This window comes from Diceros bicornis, chromosome 36, assembly GCF_020826845.1.
Source record: "Diceros bicornis minor isolate mBicDic1 chromosome 36, mDicBic1.mat.cur, whole genome shotgun sequence".
NCBI lineage: Eukaryota > Metazoa > Chordata > Mammalia > Perissodactyla > Rhinocerotidae > Diceros > Diceros bicornis.
In genome coordinates, this window is record NC_080775.1 from 20002321 (window position 1) to 20020843 (window position 18523).

General features: G+C 35.7%; 1 protein-coding gene across 2 annotated transcripts in view; it reads left to right on the forward strand.

The window, feature by feature from the left end:
* PLXDC2 (plexin domain containing 2) overlaps nt 1-18523 on the forward strand; it is a 425253-nt gene that overhangs the window by 200163 nt on the left and 206567 nt on the right. For both annotated transcript variants that reach the window (XM_058532526.1, XM_058532524.1), the window contains one exon: nt 2228-2374. In XM_058532526.1, the coding sequence (XP_058388509.1) occupies nt 2228-2374 (147 nt within the window). The remainder of the gene's footprint in view (nt 1-2227; nt 2375-18523) is intronic.

Sequence of the window (18523 nt, forward strand, 5' to 3'; positions counted from 1 at the left end):
CTGGCTTTTTCTTTGCAGTGACCATGGTTCTATCCTTATCTATGTTTGCTTTATGCTCATGCAGGGTTTCCTCATTGTAGCAAGATGGTGGCAGTAGTTTCAAGTCTCACACCTACACATCTCAGCAGTCAGAATAAGGGAAATTATCTTCTCCCTACCTAAACTTCTAGATGTCTCACTGGTCTTTCTTAGGTTATATGCTCTTGATACCCACCAGCCATTGTGGACAGTGGAATGACCTGTGCAGAATGGCTTGTGCCCAATGTGAAGGAGAGTACCCACCTCAGAAGCTTCCAGTGGTGAAGCACCAGACAACCGAGAGGAGTTGAATACATGTTGGAGACACAACCACAATGCTTGTTACACCTAGAACCCAGGCAATCAGTGTCCTAATGTTCTAGAAAGGAGTGCTAGAAAACCACCAGGATATCAAATCTCTCTCGGGCTGCATGGAATCTTATTCTTGCTTCTCTCTTTGTATCTCTTTTTTTTCTTCTTTTTCTGCAGAACTTTCTTATCTTTCATCATGGGTGTATACATAATTTGTATGTGATTTCTAGAGTTTAATTAGAGGTTTACTTAGGATCTTTATTATCACTATTTTTAAAAAATCTTACTGTTAGCATTTAATCACTCTTCTCAAGATTTACATTTAAGGTCATATTCTTTCTTTTAGTCATGAGGCAAAATCTATTTAGAATACTACTTAGAATATTCCTTTCCTTTATGTAGTCAGTTTTATATATATCTAGCCTGATGATTTGTGAAAAGGTACATGGGATTCCTGTTTTGATTGGATTTCAAGACTAATTGTGTTTTATTTAATTAGCACTTAAATAATAAATGCATTAGACAAAATTCCCATCCTAAACTTGATTATTCAAATCATAGACCCTCTGTTCACTAAACATTATTCTTACACATACTTGAATGTTTTTAAATATATTCTATCTAGCAGATTCCTGAAATTGAGAAGCACAATTACATTTTATGGTAAAAAAATTTTATTGCAATCTGAATTATATGTCAGGATCATATGATCAAGAATCATATGATTTTTCTGGGTGTTCCTCAGCAAAATTGCCTTTTAAAACATCTAAATCTCTACACTGTGTGAGAAACATGAAAAATAAAGATTTTGTGACAGGCACCATGGTGATGATAATGAGAATTCAAATGAAAGTAGAATTTAATAAGCCAAAGTATAGGGAAAAAATGTATAATCTCCATTTGTAAGACTATTAACTGAAAGCAGGCTCTAATATAACCCTAGTTTTAAAGAAGAGAAGTTTGAATTTGTTGTCACTCAATAGTAATTATAGTTCAGTTTTTCAGTAAATAATTCCAAAAGTGACACTTTTGTTTCAACAGCAATTAGAGAGATCCCTGGCATTATTGTGGTAAGAAAGATGATTGTACACAGAGTGTAAGTTTTCCTCTGTTTTGTTTATGTAACAATTTCTTCTAAAGAGGCTTATTAATTTTATATTTTTTAAAATCTAATTCACTTCCCTTAAAGGTTATTTAACCTATTTGGCTATTTAGAACAGTGTTAACATTTCTAACTTTATAGTATGGCTTTTTGTTTGTTATTTTAAGAATTTTAGGGGCAACGTTTCTGTTCTTTTCTTTTCTTTTGAAAACTGACTTTTTTTTTTCCTTTTTAATGGAACTCTGTCTATAGCTCTGTAAATTATGTAAGTTGGGTATGTAGTGATTTAAATGCTTCTTTTTTTTCCTAGCTTTATTGAGATTTAATTGACATATAACATTGTGTAATTTTAAGGTGTACAGCATGTTGATTTGATACATTTATACATTGCAAAATGATTACCACCATATTATTAGCTAACACCTCCATCACAACGCATAATTACCATTTCTTTTTTGTGATGAGAACATTTAAGATCTACTCTCTTTGCAACTTTCAAGTATATAATCAGTATTATTAACTATATTGTACCTTAGATCCCTAAAACTTATTCATTTTATAATTAGAAGTTTGTACTCTTTGGCCAACATCTTTCCATTTTCCCACTCCTCAGGCCCTGGTAACCACAATTGTACTCTCTGTTTCTACGAGTTCAGCTTTCTTAGAATCCACATATTAAGTGAGAATATACAGTATTTGTCTTTCTCTGTCTGACTTATTTCACTTAGCATAATGCCCTCAAGGTCCATCCATGCTGTCTCTGTTCTTGATGTGCAATATTCTTTATAATTACAGGAGGACACAGACCACAATTACTATATATCTCGGATATATGGTCCATCTGATTCTGCCAGCCGGGATTTGTGGGTGAACATAGACCAAATGGAAAAGGACAAAGTGAAGATTCATGGAATATTGTCCAATACTCATCGGCAAGCTGCAGTAAGTGCTTTGACATTTTGAGCTTCTTTTTTGCTGCTGTAAAAACTTTTTGCTCTAATTGATGTATGAACATTGTTTGCTGTGATCACTTTTCAAGTATATTTAGTTCTGCAATTGCAATTTAGATTAATAATTGCAGGTAAGAAATTATAGAAAATGAAAAGAATTACTTTGAGAAGCCACCATTAATTTAACTATTAATTTAATTAAATAAATTGACCATTAATTTCCCTAGTAAGATGATCAGTTGCACATTCAAAGTTGAGATCGATCTTGGATGATCTTCAATTTTCTTGTAATACATGAATTTAGAGAATTTTTTAAAAGCTGCATTAATTTGGTATCTTCCATTTTACATGGGTTTATTACTCTTAGTCTGAAAAAAAATTTAACCAAAAATATTATTATTTATGATTGAGATAACGCATCGACCAAATTATGGATCTAAGTGAAAAAGTTTGATATAAAGAAAAAGATTTAAATCTAGAAGTCTCCAAACATATTTTAAGCCTGAGTTCATCATTTACCAGCTGTGGTTCTTTAAACAAATAATTTAACTGTTCTGATGCACAGTCTTCACATCTGTATAGTGGAGATGCCAGGAGATATTAATACAGATTTCACTCACCTTACATGATCATTGATTTCCTATTCTACCTATCAGGCTGAGTGCTTACATAGATGAGATTTTCAGCCTTCACAACAATCCTGTGATTTAAATATTATTACCATCCAGGTATTGCAGATGAGAGAACTGTGTCTTGGAAAAGTCAAGTAACACACCTAAGGGGCTCCAGCTAGTAAGTGGTGAAACTGGGATGTTAACCTACAGTCAAGCCCACACTCAAAATGTGTGTGCAAAATTGATCACACTTGGTTCTCAGAAGTTTTTGATAATCGTTTTCTGATACATGCCTGATTTAACATTTTAAAAGTTATTTAGTTTTGCTGTCATGGATAATAGCAGTGATCTTGGAGCCATATCTTGTTCAGTTTAGCATGAAAACAAAACTTTAACCTTTGAAGTGTTATTGCCATTATTGATATAAAGATAGAACAAATAGAGTCAATGATGGAGGGATTTAAAGAGGCACTGATTTGATAAATGTAAAATACCAAAATTTTTGGCCAGCAGCCTTCATTGTCTGTATGTAGACTTTCCTATTTCAGGAGATCAGCTTCTAACAGTTAAAATGGAAGTTAATTATAATTCATCATGGTGATTCATTGAATTTTCAGTGTAGACTTCCTGTTTTCTGAGACTGAGAAGCACACAAAGTAGCCACCTCGCCTTGCTGAATTCCATCATCCTTTTTCTTTTCCATATTCAAGCGTCGCCAGGCAAGATGACAGATTCAGAAACGATTCACTGTCTGGTTTAGAACAGATCTTCAAAAGAAGAAAAAATGAGAATGATTAGATTAGGACCATCTCTATCAGGAATTGATTGCATCTGACAGTCTTCTCACTATATTACAGTGTCTAGTAGTGTAAAATGTACTTTGTAACAGTTTGAATGTTGGCGTAGCCACATGGAGGTTCCCTCAAGTGGCCCAGTTCTGGTGTGCCACTATGGGTGATATCCCTTGGCCATCAGTTAAAATGTTAGCTGACCTTTTCTTACACATTTTCTCCTGTGCCCTCCCAAGGGTGAGGCAGTTCATGTGCCCTGTCTTTCCTTGAAGATTTGCTTCTCTTTGGAATAGGATTTGCTTGGTTGCCTTGTAACCTCAGTTCTCTGATAGTCTCAAGAAAAATTATGATGATGTGAATGATCCATTGTTTCTCATTGTTAGTGTGAGAGTGACATTGTTTGTGGCTTTCAGCACCAAAGTTTGGCCTAAACACAAATGGAAAGATGTGAGCTTCAGCTTGCAACTTATCTGGTGCTCCATGCATTGATTTTTAAATATATATCATTGGTAGAAACCTTTGTTTTAGCTACTCTGTCATTGTCATAGCTTGGTTTCTTGGTTTTTCATGATCATTTAAGCCATTATCAAACATTTCTTAGAGTTAGAAATTGGATCTGTACCTACTTTCCCTATCACAAATAACAGAACACACACATACACAAACACACGTATCCAGGTACACACTTCCATTTACAACAACAGAATTGATAATATTACTTATTTTCCTTTTTCTTTTGGAAAAATTTGTCACTTGGACTCCTTCCTTTAAATAAGTTTTATATCGTGGAACTTAAAAATTTACTTACCAGAATATTTTTAAAAAATTTTCTACAAACATTCTTTCATAATTGCGATTGTTGAATATTAGTCTAAGATTTCCACATTGTGGAGAGTGATCCATGTTTTAATATTTCCTCAGTTGACCTCCCCACCTTTCCAATCCTGCCTGATTTTCTTCGCTCCATTTCTATTACACCTTCCTGGGAGTAGAATTGGGTTTTAAAGATGATGATAAAATTGTAATGTTGAGCCAGGGGCTCAATAATGACATATACACCCTCTTCCCTCCACCTGTCTCCACATACACACACACAACACGGGGTCCAAGCCACAGCTGCTCTCCCCTGTGATGTTGCTGAAAGGCTTTGGCACAAGGGAAAATGGGAAATGAGAAACACCAATCACCGTTATTAATTAGGTTTGCTGATGTCATAATTATCGTAATCCTTGATGCAAAGATCTCTGGTAATTTGGCTGGAAACAGGATTTAAATTTAAATGCTAAGGGGAAGAGGAGTATCTTTTCACCAGTTGGTGTAATTTGCATGCCCAAGGGCATGCATTCTGTCAACAAATTAGAACAAAAAAAAGAAAAGAAAAATCTAGCTGGGGCAGACTCGGGGGCAGTTGGGTAACTAATCCAGCCCTGGGTAAACAGGAGATGGATTGAGATAGCTAGAAAGTTGGATTATTGAAGATGCAGCTTCCTTCCCCCTTCCCAGCTTCCTCAGAATGGGTCAGAGGAAGATAATGGGAGTGTCTGACCTGGAAAGATAATTTTTTAAAGAAATATTTTCCCTTCCACCACCATCATTTATAAATGTGATTCAAACAGTAGTTTGGAATCTTAGATTAATATTCTAGAAAGAGGAGGAATGTGGAAGTAGAGTAAGAGTTTTCCCTTTTGTCCCATCCACGATAATATCATATAGTTTCAAAGCAGAATAAAACTTAGAAATCATTTAATTCACATGTTTCACATGCCAAAACACACTGATCTTTCTTTCCTTTTATAATGTAAAGCATACTCATTAGTATTTATATTGCATATATGAGTACTGCAATTTGATTGCATGTTCCTTCAAATCTCCCCATTGTCTTTTGTTTAAATCTCCCCCATTGTCCTTTTTGGTTTAAATAACACTTCCTAAATTGTTATTGCAAAAAAAGCAGATGTTAAAACCTAGTTTTACAATTGGAGAAATTAAGGAAGGAGCATGTCTTCCTAGGTTAAGGAAAGTGAAAAATTTCTGTAAGTCCCTACCATATGGCAAGCAATGTGCTAGGCACTTTATATTCAAATACTGGTACTTATTTGAGTTTTTTGTCTTTTATTCAAAGTTGCACAGTTGTCAAGTTGCAGAACTAGAAATTTCTGACTAGAAACCTAGGAACCAGTCCTGACTTATTTCTTTCCCTCTGTGTGGACTTTCAAATTCCACAATTTCAAGATTTACTTCTATACTTTTATATCCATATTATTTATTTTATCTCTGGGCACAAAGTTTGATTCAACAGCCAGACAATTAGAATTATTTTGCCTTTTGAAATCATGGTTTATGAAATTCTGATTCACAACTTCCAGAGAAGTACCACCGTCTTGGTGGAAGGAGCCCTGGGCTATAGAAGTTACAAGACCTTGGCTCCAAAACTCATTTCCTTGAGTCTGGCCTCTCTGTACCTCAATTTTATAACCTAGAAGAAAGGGGAAAAAATGTCTGCCTTGACTACCCTCCAGTGCAATTTCAAGAATAAAAATGAAATAGATATGAAAGGACACTGAAAACATCAAATAACAATGAGATTGTAAGACATTGTTATTTGAAAGTCCTAATTCTTTACAACAAAAAAATAGTAACCTCAAATAAGTTAATTCCTAAGTGCTCTCTCAGTCTCTCTCTATAGGTAGATAGATATGTATCTATATATTTATATCTCTATATAATTTTTTGCCAAGAAATTGCCAATGTGCTCTTTGCCAGACATAAATACACTCTGGCTTAAAAAAAATGTATTTTTCTATATGTTGGTAGGAAGATTGATTCTTTACATAAGAAACACCAGCAAAATGAAATGAAGTGCTCTTCTCTATCTCTCCATCATAATGCAAGTGAGGTTTTTGATGAAACTTATATGGTTTTTGATGTGGTGCATTGTTCTAAATTTTAAAAACTAGATTGTTCTTGGTGGGGATGCTCAGACTGCTTGAATATGTACAGAAACTTTCATTAAACAAAAATTGAGTTTTCTGGAGGTATTTTTTTTGTCCAGGAAAATAACATCATTTCAACTAGGATTTCCGTGGGTCTTACATTTGCCCAATATTGATGTTGGGAGAGCTAAATTTGGATGCCCATGATGACTTTAGCCAGTTGTTTTCACATACTGTACCATTTCATTTGTTCTGTGCATCAGAAAATCTGTTGATAAGTACTTATTTTTCTAAATGATTAACTCAACAGCTTTTCTAAATGAACTCAATTTTATTTGCTATCTCTGTTGGGCTATTATCTAGACCACACATTTTTGCCTGAGTTCTGTTCACAGTGTCTAACAATAAGTTGCTTTTATTTATTTTTATTTTTGGCTGGTTGAATAAACTTGCTGCATTCTGTCTTTTGAGTTGCCTCATTTCAAGTAAGACATACGCAGTTCATCAAACCTGGTTTTGCTCGCCTTTGTTGATAGGATTTTCCTCTAGATGAATAACAGACTGGATGAGTTGTGTCTGCCTATGTCTCTCTAGCTTAGTTTTTGTTTAATTCATTCATTTTACCATTATTATTTGTCACTTATCAATTTTGAGAATAATTCTCTCTTTCCTGAAGAAAGTGTTATTTGAGGGCCTTTTGTGGAAAAGCAAGGCCTGCCTTTGTCCCATTCCACAAAACTAACATGAGATCAGAGTAACTGAGTCCCTCTGTCTGCCAGGCGAATGAGCTGGTCCTCCTGCTGCAAAGGCAGTAAATACGTGGAAAGATCTAGTCCCTCTTTCACTGATGGCATTAATGACATAGAATAAACATTCCTTAGGCCCATCTAATATTTTAGACAGGGAAAGGACCTTGGAAATTCTTGAAGACAGAGGCCTTTTGAAGTGCACAGTGTTCAATTTTTATGCATGTAACAAACCTTAGTTTTCCAAAGCAAGAACATACCTACTTTGAAAAGAAAAATCATACTTGAGTTCATCATATTTCAGTTCCATTTAATCTTATTTCTCCATATTGTGTCTTTAGTGGAGGATGGGCATCATTCTTTATGTAAAATTACAGTCATAGGAGGTAATCTTATACATTCTCTGTTACCAGTGATGGCTGTAAAATAATTCTAGATAGAAAAATATCTTCTCAGCTTTTCAAAGTCACAAGTGAGGTAGGTGAACACTTGAGGTTTCTGTGAAACTCTCTTAGAAGGTTTCACATTAATCTTTTATAATCATAAATGCTGCTAAAAAGGGACCCACAGCCGTGTCTCAGGTGGAATGAATAAGTCCATTTACTTCTATCTTTCATCCTAGATCCTCTTGTCCGACCTATTTTTGGTCATCTTTTCTGAGCTCTCTTCATGAGTCCATGAAGATTTAACAAGGGTTAAATTTTAGACAACATGAGTGCAAAACATATTCTCATCCTGAAGTTATTAAATGATAAAGCTTTCACATGACTTTTTGGAAGGAAAATGTTTTGTAACACAGAAAAGTTAGCAAAATATAAATGGAATATAATGTTCCTTAAGAGTAAATACTACTAAAAGCAAGTGGGCTTAATTGTTGTGAAAAATCTTATATTATAAGTGATAAAAGACTTAAGACATTTTGGGTTTGAGAGTTTTGGGACAAGTTAGTATTTTAGTATCTTTTAAAAATATTGTTTATACTTGTTTTCAATATGTTTATTTTTGTCTGTTTTTTTTTCTTACCAAATTATAGCCTGTCGCTTAAATGGTGGGTGATTACCCTAGACAAAATAGTCAAGGCCTCACGTGACTTGTTGTAAATTGGCTTCTCATCAGAACTTCTGCTGTGCCTGGAGTTCCAGCCCCAGAAAGTGGATGTCTCTTTCTTTCTTTCCTGAAGGTGCCCCGTTAAAATGCCAAAGGGACTAGAAGTGAAATGCCTTTAGCCACTCTCAATTAATGATAAATTGCCAGGAATTTCTTATCATGCAGCAGCTATCTGATAAGAAATGCCGAATAAGTTTCACTTCTGATAAATAGGCCAAGGTTAGGCACCTGGGTCCTGATCCCTTGCAGGGTAAACTATAGATGTGGGTAGAGAGTCATAAAGGAGCAGGTCTTGGAAGCTTTGTTGGGAAGCATCAATTTACTTAGCTTTTGAAAAATCCAAAAGTTGGCAAATATGGCAAAATGTTCAAAATTGGTGAATCTGCATAAATGATATAGGGGGCTCTTTGCGTTATTTTTGTAACTTTTCTTTAATTTGAAATTATTTCCAAATAAACCGTTAAAAAAAAGAGAAGTTAGCAGAGGAGGATGAAGAATTAAAACTGAACTTGGCCTAAATTTCTGTTTCAACCTGTCTTCAAGTTTTGAATTATTTAGTCAGTCTTCTGATGAACTTTGCCTGCATTAATTCCAAATCTTAACATGTCAGTTGAGGGGAAGCTTGATATAGTGTTTAAACGTACGAGCTTAGAAACAGGCTGCCTAGAGTTGAGTCCCCACTTTGGCAACTACTAGCTGGGTGACTTTCAGCACATTAGTTACTGTCTGTTAATCACTTTCCACGTCTGTAAAATGGAAATGATAACAGTACCTACTTTCTAAGGTTATCATTAGAATTAAATGATTTAACATTTGTACCGTACTTAGAACAGTGGTACCACGGTGTTATAGATGTCTGTTATATTGATACTAACAATCATCACGGACACATTTAACTTTAAAACAGTCATTTTCCTTCAACAAGACAGAAGGGAGGACAGATTGTAATCAACTGAGTCAGAGGAGGGCCTTTTCAAACTACAAAGGATAAACTCATAGGAATACTTTCCTGCCCTGCCCTGTTTGAGCATCACTGGTGAAGGAAGTAACAAGAGTGTCATTGCCTCAGGTGGACTGGGGCTGCAAAGAGGTTTTGCAAATCATTGCTTTAAAGGTACTTGGCCAGCAGGTACCTCTATGCTTCAATTCCTTAAAAGGAAAATTTCAGGCCCTGTACGTGCCACCAGGCGAAGTGAGATGATGTTATCCAGAATCAAGTTGATTTATCCTTTTAACCCATTTCACGCTTGCCAAAGTTTCCTTACAGCAATATTTTAGAGTTGCAAAGACCGTTTATATGACATAAAGCCTTGCCACTCACAGTGGGGTCCCCAGAGCAGTATCAGCAGCACTGGGAGGCTTGTTAGAAATGTAGAATTGCAGCCCCTTCACCCCTAGAGCTACTGAATCAGAATTTGTGTTTTAACAAGAAACCGAAGTGACTCCTGGGCACACTCTGGTTTGAGAAGCCTGGCGGAATCCACTGCATCGCCTCTAGAGCAGTGTGAAAAATCCAGAAGTGGCTTCTTCTGGTTCTCACCACCCCACCCCACCCCCACCTACCTCTAAGGACTTCTTTATAACATCCTGAGTGTCTGCACTCTGCCTGAATGGTAAATATTCACATAACCAATTTGGATAATTCTCCAAATATGCAAGTATGGGCAAGCCACTGTAAACCACGTGTTTGCTGGGAACCACGCAATATGAGAGGTCAAACGATATGGTAATAGTTCGCTTAACCTCAAGTTCATGTGAGCGAGAATCAGGTTACTCAAAAATGTTTACATTTTGTTTTCTAATTTACAACTAGTCCCAGGCAGAGTGTATTTCAATATGCAGGGTTAATTAAGTTCTCCGTTCTGTTATGAAAAAAAGTGCTGAAGCAGTTAGAATTTCCAACTCAGGAAATCAATTCAATTGATGGGCTTTATTTCTGAAAGGAGTAGCCAGTTCCTTGTCTGTCTATTTGCATATTGATTAGCCCCGTTCCATGAACATTTTGATCTTGTAATTAGGTTTCCGGTGTTTTCAGTCGCTAGATTAATGACCCATGTCCTGTCCACTCCTCCCAAGGTGTGAGAGTTGGATAAAATTCCATCTTATAAAAAAATCCTACGTGGTAAAAGCGTTATGAATTATCCTGCCCACTGCAGCTATTTTATTTCTAGAATACACTCAGCTCATTTCTGGCCTAGAAGCAGGATCTTACTTTAGGGTAAATCAAAAGAAGTTTGCATTGCAGTTCTCCACATGTATGTGCCTCTCCTAAGTCCATTTTCTCTCTTTAATAGTTACTCATTGTGGAAACCTGTCAATTTAAATTTTCTATCTATATTTGTATCTACATACATATATGTGCATATACTCAATTTTATATCCCTTTACTATCTTTCAGTTTATATTACTTTTACAAGTGAATTGATTTCAGTTAAATAGGTGAATAAGCCAGTGAAAGCCAATTACCATTTAGAATTACAGAAAAGAAAATAAATGTTCTGTAAGTGTAGAAAATAGGACCCTGGTCTATCATTGGAGGGTAAGAAATGGAAGCCTCTGAACTCCCGAGTGTGCAAAAAAAAAAAAGAACTCAGGCTGTGCCCATCATCTGGTAAGGAGGGACCTGCTGTGTTACCATCGGGCCTCAGTGGTGCATAGCTCACTGCAGCTCCGCCCAGCATGATGCTGTTGGTCCAGTCCCTGGGATTCCCTGCACTTCATCTGAGAAGACTGCTCTGTACCTTTTCTGATTTTCTCTTTTGTGGCTTTGGCTTCATGCTTCTGGGAGCTTTCTAGCTATGTTTCATTATTACTACATTTAAAAAAAAAGTCATGTCTACTATGAACAAAAACATGAATGACTGACAATATTAAGGGTTCCAGGTAGAAAACACAGTTATGGAAGGTCTGGGAACAGGTAGGAAAAGAATCACCTAGTACAAAAGAAGAGAGATAGCATGATGTAGTGTTCAAGACTCTGAGTCTTAGAGTCAAATATATGTGGATTGAAATCCTGGCTCCTTTACTTCTAGTGGTTTGAACTTATTACTTGTCCTTTTTTTGTAAGGTTTTTTTTGAAATAATTTCAAGCTTATTAAAAAAACTTGCAAGAATTATTGAAAGAGCTCTCATATAGTTTTCACCTAGTTTTTCCAAACGTGAACACCTTACATACTCATGGTACAATTATCAATACCAAGAAATTAACATTGGCACTATACTCTTAACTAATCTGTAGGACTTATTGATATTTTGTTAATTGTCTCCATACCATCCTTTTTTCTTATCCAGAATCCAACCTAGAACCCACATTGCATTTATTTGTCCAATCTCCTAGTCTCCTCCAATCTATGATATTTCCTCAGTCTTTTGTTTTGTTTCACGAACTTGACACTTTTGTAGAGTATTGACCAGTTATTTTGTACAATGTCCCTGATTTTGGGTTTGTCCAGTTTCTTCATGATTAAATACAGGTCTCAGTTTTTGGCAAGAATACCACAAGAGCAGTATTGTCCTTCACTGTGCATCATATCAGGAGGTACATGATGTCAGTATGTCTTGTTACTCGTGACGTTAGCTTTGATCACCTGTGTAAGGTGATGTCTGCCACATTTTGTTTCTGCACTGTAAAGTTACTATTTTTCCTTTTGTAATTATCAAGCACTTTTTTGCAAGATACTTTGCAACTGTACAAATACCCGATTTCTCATTGTACTTTCACCTTCTAATTTTAGCATTCACACTTGCTAAATATAGGCAAAATACTTAGCATAATGTGTGATATATTACATGTTAATTCCGTTCTCTCAGCACCAGTAAATACAGTAGTTATGATTATTTCAATGTAACAAAAATGAGGGCATCATAACATTGCTCAGAAACATAATATCTAATTATGATATGATTCTATTGGAAAAGCACTTTGCCTGCATTGATATTAGAGAAAACATATATCAAATCATTTCCAGCTATTTATTAGGAATCAAATAGGGAACTATTTTTGTTTAGGAAACTAGTTGTAAGGAACTATCGCTATTCTAGACACCTTCATGTATATCATATAATATTAACCATCATTGACTCAGTGCCTGTGAGGGTCCAGGTGTTATTTGGTCATTTGATCCTTATAATAACCCTTTAAAGAAGTGTTTCGACTTTACAGATGAGCAAACTGTGGCGTAAAGAGGTTAAATGATTTATGAAATCACGCAGCTACTAAGTACCAAGGCTGGGATATAATTTCAAGTCTCTCTAACTCCAAAACCATGCTAGATCGTTCAAAAATTAGGAAAGAAATGTTGAAAATTTTACAATAATGCTTCATCTAGTTCCATTAAAAGATTGTAAAATGGGTCTTATGGTTCGTAAATGAGTAAGACTGCAATAATCTGTTCTAAGCATTTATAGGTGAATGAGTTTTATTTGGACCTTATTCAGTTTTAAGAAGGTTAGTCAATTGTTATGTGCATTCTGAAAGAATGTATCACATCCCAATTAAGAAATTAAATTTATTCAGAGTTATCTATAAAACAGTTACCTAATAAGAATGATTATTCAATTTTTATTTATTAGAGATATAAATCTTATTGGAAATAAGATTATTTATTCAGGTATTCGAGATAGAAACCAGTATCACTGGAGGTATCTATGTAAATAAAGCAAAATATATATATATTTAAATTTTGTAGTTCCTCTCAAAGTTAATACTTGGCATAAGTAAACTGAAAATGATGTGACTTAAGACTTATTTAATCTACTTTTTGAAATTGTTTTTGGAAAAAATAACAAAAATCTCACCTTACCAATAATAATAATAATAAATATCCCACCTATTTGACAGTTTCAAGAGACAAATATGTGCCCCTTAAACATAAAATTATTTGGATAATTAAAAATAGAATGTTAAAATATGTGTGTAGAAATTAATGATTAATCTATGAGTTCATTCTTGAATAAATGGATGCTCCCTATATTCTTTAGATCCTTTGCTGTCATTAATTGGTGACAGCAGCAATTATTAAAAGTTTAGTTCCTATCAATTTTCTTCGCACAAGCTGCTTTCAACAGGATTATGTCTTCTAAAGATGAAATAAAGACTTGGGGGAACCAGAAACTTGTAGCTTTTTACTATAAATAAGAAGCTGTCTTAAAACAAGAAATAGTTTTTATTAATGACGTTTTTAAAAATGGTTCTGAGGATTATAAATGTGCCCACTCCGGATTCTTAACTCTTGTTAAGAGGTTTGCATCTTCAGGTTTTACAGCCATTGACTAATTAATTTATCTTTTAATGCCGCTGAGAAATAGGCAAACAAGTTACACTGAAATCGTGTGTAGTTAGGATTATAATTCCTATATTATTAAAAAAGAATTAACAGAGATCATAATAATTAGTCAGAAAACAGCAACAGGCATAAGAAAAATATGCAAAAGAGGCAATAAGAGGTATGGATGCACTTAGGAATCTAGGAGTGTGATCCTAATTGAGCCTGCTCCCAACAGTGATTTCTTGGGGCAGCTTGTGGGAAGGCATGATGTGGTTTTAAAGGCCACAGTCATATATTTACATATATATATATATATATAGCTATACCTGCCATCATTTTGTACCAAACCCCTCGGGATCTATTTATACACTTCTACAAACTCTTCAAAGAATGTTTCAAAAATTTATCCTCCACCGTATGAAGAAGTAATTCTTCCTTTGCTTGTCTCAAAATTACCATACCCCTCCTTTCAAATAGGTAACTCCTTTTCAGAGTGTAAAGAAGTAGCAAATTCAGTTAATTTTATTTATACCACTCATGATCTTTAGAATTTCACTTCTCAGCTTTATTTTGTATTTTGCCCAGACTCTTAATTAATTCGTTGTGTCTTCACATGACAATTTTCCTGAACCTTTTTTCCTTTTGCATTAGGTATTTCTTAAGGGATGAGATCCGAGATAGGATACTGTTCAAGGTCTTGTAATTACACCAGTTTCAATACTATGTTTCTTTTTGTTTACAATGGCTTTTTGTGACAACGTCCAGGGTTCTGTTAGCCTTTCTGGTTGCAGAAGAGTCCTTCATTACATATACAATCTGGGGTTTTTAAAAAAAATTTTTATTGTGTAATTAAGGGATGCATACTTAATTAGTGACACAGCAAGTCTTCTCACACCTAACCAAAATAGCTCTTATTCCTGTAATCGTCATCTCAATTGGTGGCACTGTGGTCTACCAGTCACCCAGCTGGAAACCTATCCTTTATTCTAGACTGCCCTCCCTCACTCCCAACTTTTATGTCCAGTTAATCATGATCCTTCCAATTTTATTTTCTAGATATATTTCACCCATCTCTTCCACTCCCATGCCCTCAGGCGTCATCTGGCTAACCTCTGGTAGTTCTTTTATAGAGTCAGTTTCAGCACCATCTCCTCTGAGTTAGGTGTCCTCTGTGGGTCCTTACTCTGCCCCTCCCTGGTCCTATTGTTTGTCCTTCTGTGATGCTCTTCCTCACCACCTTGTGGACTCCTTGAAGAAAGGAACGGGGTGAGATTTATTCACTGTTTTATCCTCAGCCCCTGATTTAGTGCCTGGCATATATAAGGTCTTGAATAAATGCTTGTAGCCTGGATGGATGAATGAACACATGAAACTTTCCTTCAGCTCCCTCCAATACCTTTTTTCTATACCATACGGAGACAAAATAATGATCCAATTACCCAGGGGTAGTTATATTGAATATATAATCATTTAGCTTCAAAGCACTTCATGAAATCCTAGTGCTTAATCGTTATTGTTTATGTTTTAGTAATTTTTGGCTTTGTGTGTGTGTGCACATGTGTGTATATGTGTTTTAAGAAGGGATAATAATTTGCAAAAATTTGCCGTTAAATGTGACTTCACTTTGTTTTTAATATCTCAGTAATTAAGAGCATCGACTTTGTTGTCTATCAAACCTGGGTTCAAATTCTAGTTTCCCACTTGGGCCATTCTCAACCACTCTGCTGCTGAGTTAGTCTCACTTTGAAGCAGTTGTAATATGAACCATATGCAGTTGTTTTATGTGTGTTTGTATATACAGTCATGCGTCACTTAATGACAGGGATGAGTTCTGAGAAATGCATCATTAGGTGATTTCATCGTTGTGCAAACATAGTAGAGTGTCCTTACACAAACCTAGGTGGTATAGCCTACTACACACCTAGGCTATATGTACTAAGCACTGTTGTATATGTGGTCCGTCATTGACCAAAATGTCTTTATGTGGCACATGAATGTATAGCGAATGCTAGGTAAGATACACTAGAGAGACATAACTTGAGCTAAGAAGTCAAGGAAGGACTCTGAGGATATGACATGTAGCTGTCCCTATTAATGCTTTGCCCCATATCGCTTCTGCCTCCCTGAGTTCACTTGAACCTGTGGGAGACAGTTTCTAACATGCTAGCAACTCCCAGCTCAAGTGCTGTGTCTCTTCTTTCTGCCTGAGGGTGCAAGCAAGGGTAATCCAGGGGAGAAGGGGAGTTAACTGACCCCAGGAGCATCCTTTGATCAACAGGAGATAGGAGTTGATGGACAAATGTCCTAACCTCCTGACTTCCAATGAAATGATTCTGAGGCACGTTTTCCGTACTGTTTCTCGGGGAACGTCCAAGAGGTGACCTGGCTATGGTGGTGACACACCTAATAATGCCCTCTTACTGATTTTTCTCTTTTCTTTGTCTACTGTTCCCACTTCCTTTAGCAAATGCTTCCTAAGATCACCTTCCAAACAGACTAACTGCTCCTAAGTCCTTCTGTCAGCATTGGTGTTTGGGGTACCAAACAAACTAAGCTGAAGCTTAGAGAATGTGGAAGGCCTGACCGACCAAGGTTGAGAGACTATTACAGTCAGAAGAGACATCATGTAGAAGTATCAAAGCCAAGGGTTAAGGCTAGCAGATTCAAGGATCTAAAATATGTTCTAGAAGACTGGCTGGAGCAGAGAATGTGAAGGGAAAATTGTGAGGTAGCAGGGGCCAGATAGTGGTGGGCCTTAGAACTCATTTTCACCATTTTGGCGTTATTCCAGGGACAATCGGATTCTGGATTGAATGATTTGAAGTGGGAGAGTGATACGCTAGGTATTATGGAGAATGAATTCTAGTGGAAATAGAGCCAAGACGCCTATGAGGAAGTTACTGAGATAATAGTGACCTACACTTGGGGAAGGGTGTCAGTAGTACCTGGAGAGAAATGGGTGGATTTTACAGCTGTTGAGAAGATAGCACTTTCTAAATTGGCGCTGCTACTCCTTATCAGTGTGAAGCAGGTCATGGTGATAACTAAGGTAAACTGGTCATTTAAACAGGGAAGCATTTCAAATGTTGATGTTGCTCTTCAAGATGATATATTAGCAAGTTTTCCTTGAGAACTTTACTTCTCAAAAAAAGTCTTTAATTTATGTATTTGTGTATCTCAATCTTATTCTAAAAATATTTAAATATTTGTGGTGGCTGAGAAACCGATGTCATATTCCTCTGGTTCATCTTTGGTAGTAATTGTTAGAGTTTGTTAGTGATACATGTTTAAACTCAACTCCTATTCTGGAAGTGAGAATGCCAAAGGGCTGTAAATCTTACCAATTTTCTCATGAGCATGGAAATGAATTAGAATGATGGGGAACGATATACTACAGCAAGTGCCTTTATAAAATTGTTTCTGGCGTCCTTGAAATATATGATTGTGCCATTGAAGCTTTTATTTTAGGGTTATTAGTAGCCACTCATTTCAGTTAGTGCAGTGAAAATGGGTTCTGTTTTTCTCATTAGTCAACATGAAATAAAAATGATGATAAACCCTTTCTGAAGAAGCAGCTTTCATTAAAAAGGAAAGAAAACCTAATTGAAAGTCACTGTAAATTTTGAAAGATTAATTTCATGCCAAATAAGTCATTAGAAATCTCTGATGGATATAAGAAAGCAATCGCTTGCAAAATTGGAAAGAGCTATGTTCAATCTAAATATACTTCTCTATTTTTTTTAATTTGTATTGGGAGATATGTAATATAAATTCACTGAATTTTAACAGAATAGCCTTTTACTATAGGTAGTCTGTACGTGCTGTTGGGCTGCAAACCAGTTAATTAGTTTCCCTCTGGATCCTTTTATTTCAGTTGATCATCTTTGTTATAACTCACTGTTTTTCTTCTTTCTTGACTAATAATAATATAAATGGTTCATATCATTTCAAACATACAAAAAAATCTAGAGTTTTTTTGTTTCCTTGTTTTGCTTTGTTGAATTGTGTTTTGTTTTTGTTATTTTACTATTTTATATTGATAGTATATATAATACTACGTAATATATACTAGTAAGTAACTAAATATATCTATGTGTGTATGTATTTACTTATTTATATATAAACCCAAAGCTTCAGGACTCTTTTTAGAAAAAAAGAGAGGCCAAATTTATGAACTTTCTTCCTAAGTCTCCAATTTTCCTCTGTACAAAGGAACCAGCATTTTTTTTTCTTTGACTCTGTGCTTTTTTTTTCTTTTTTAAGCAACTCAGGAGATTGCAATTGTTTTTGAGGAAAATTGGCCCTGTGCTAACATCTGTTGCCAATCTTCTTCTTTTTCTTTTTTCTCCCCAAAGCCCCAGTACATAGTTCTGTATCATAGTTGTAGAGTTGTAGCCCTTCTGTATGGGACGCTGCCTCAGCATGGCTTGATGAGCAGTGTGTATGTCCGTGCCCAGGATCCAAACCAGAGAACCCTGGGCTGCCGAAGTGGAACGTGTGAACTTAGCTCCTATGCCCCTGGGCCAGCCCTCGACTCTGTGCTTTTAAAAGTGGACATAATATTTTGAATCTGGAGAGCTCATTGCATCTAAAAAATAAAAATATCTGTAAGTCTAGATCTGTAAGTGCAAGATATCTTGTTCCATGAAACCGCATTTCAGTACGGAATTTACAGAAGACAAA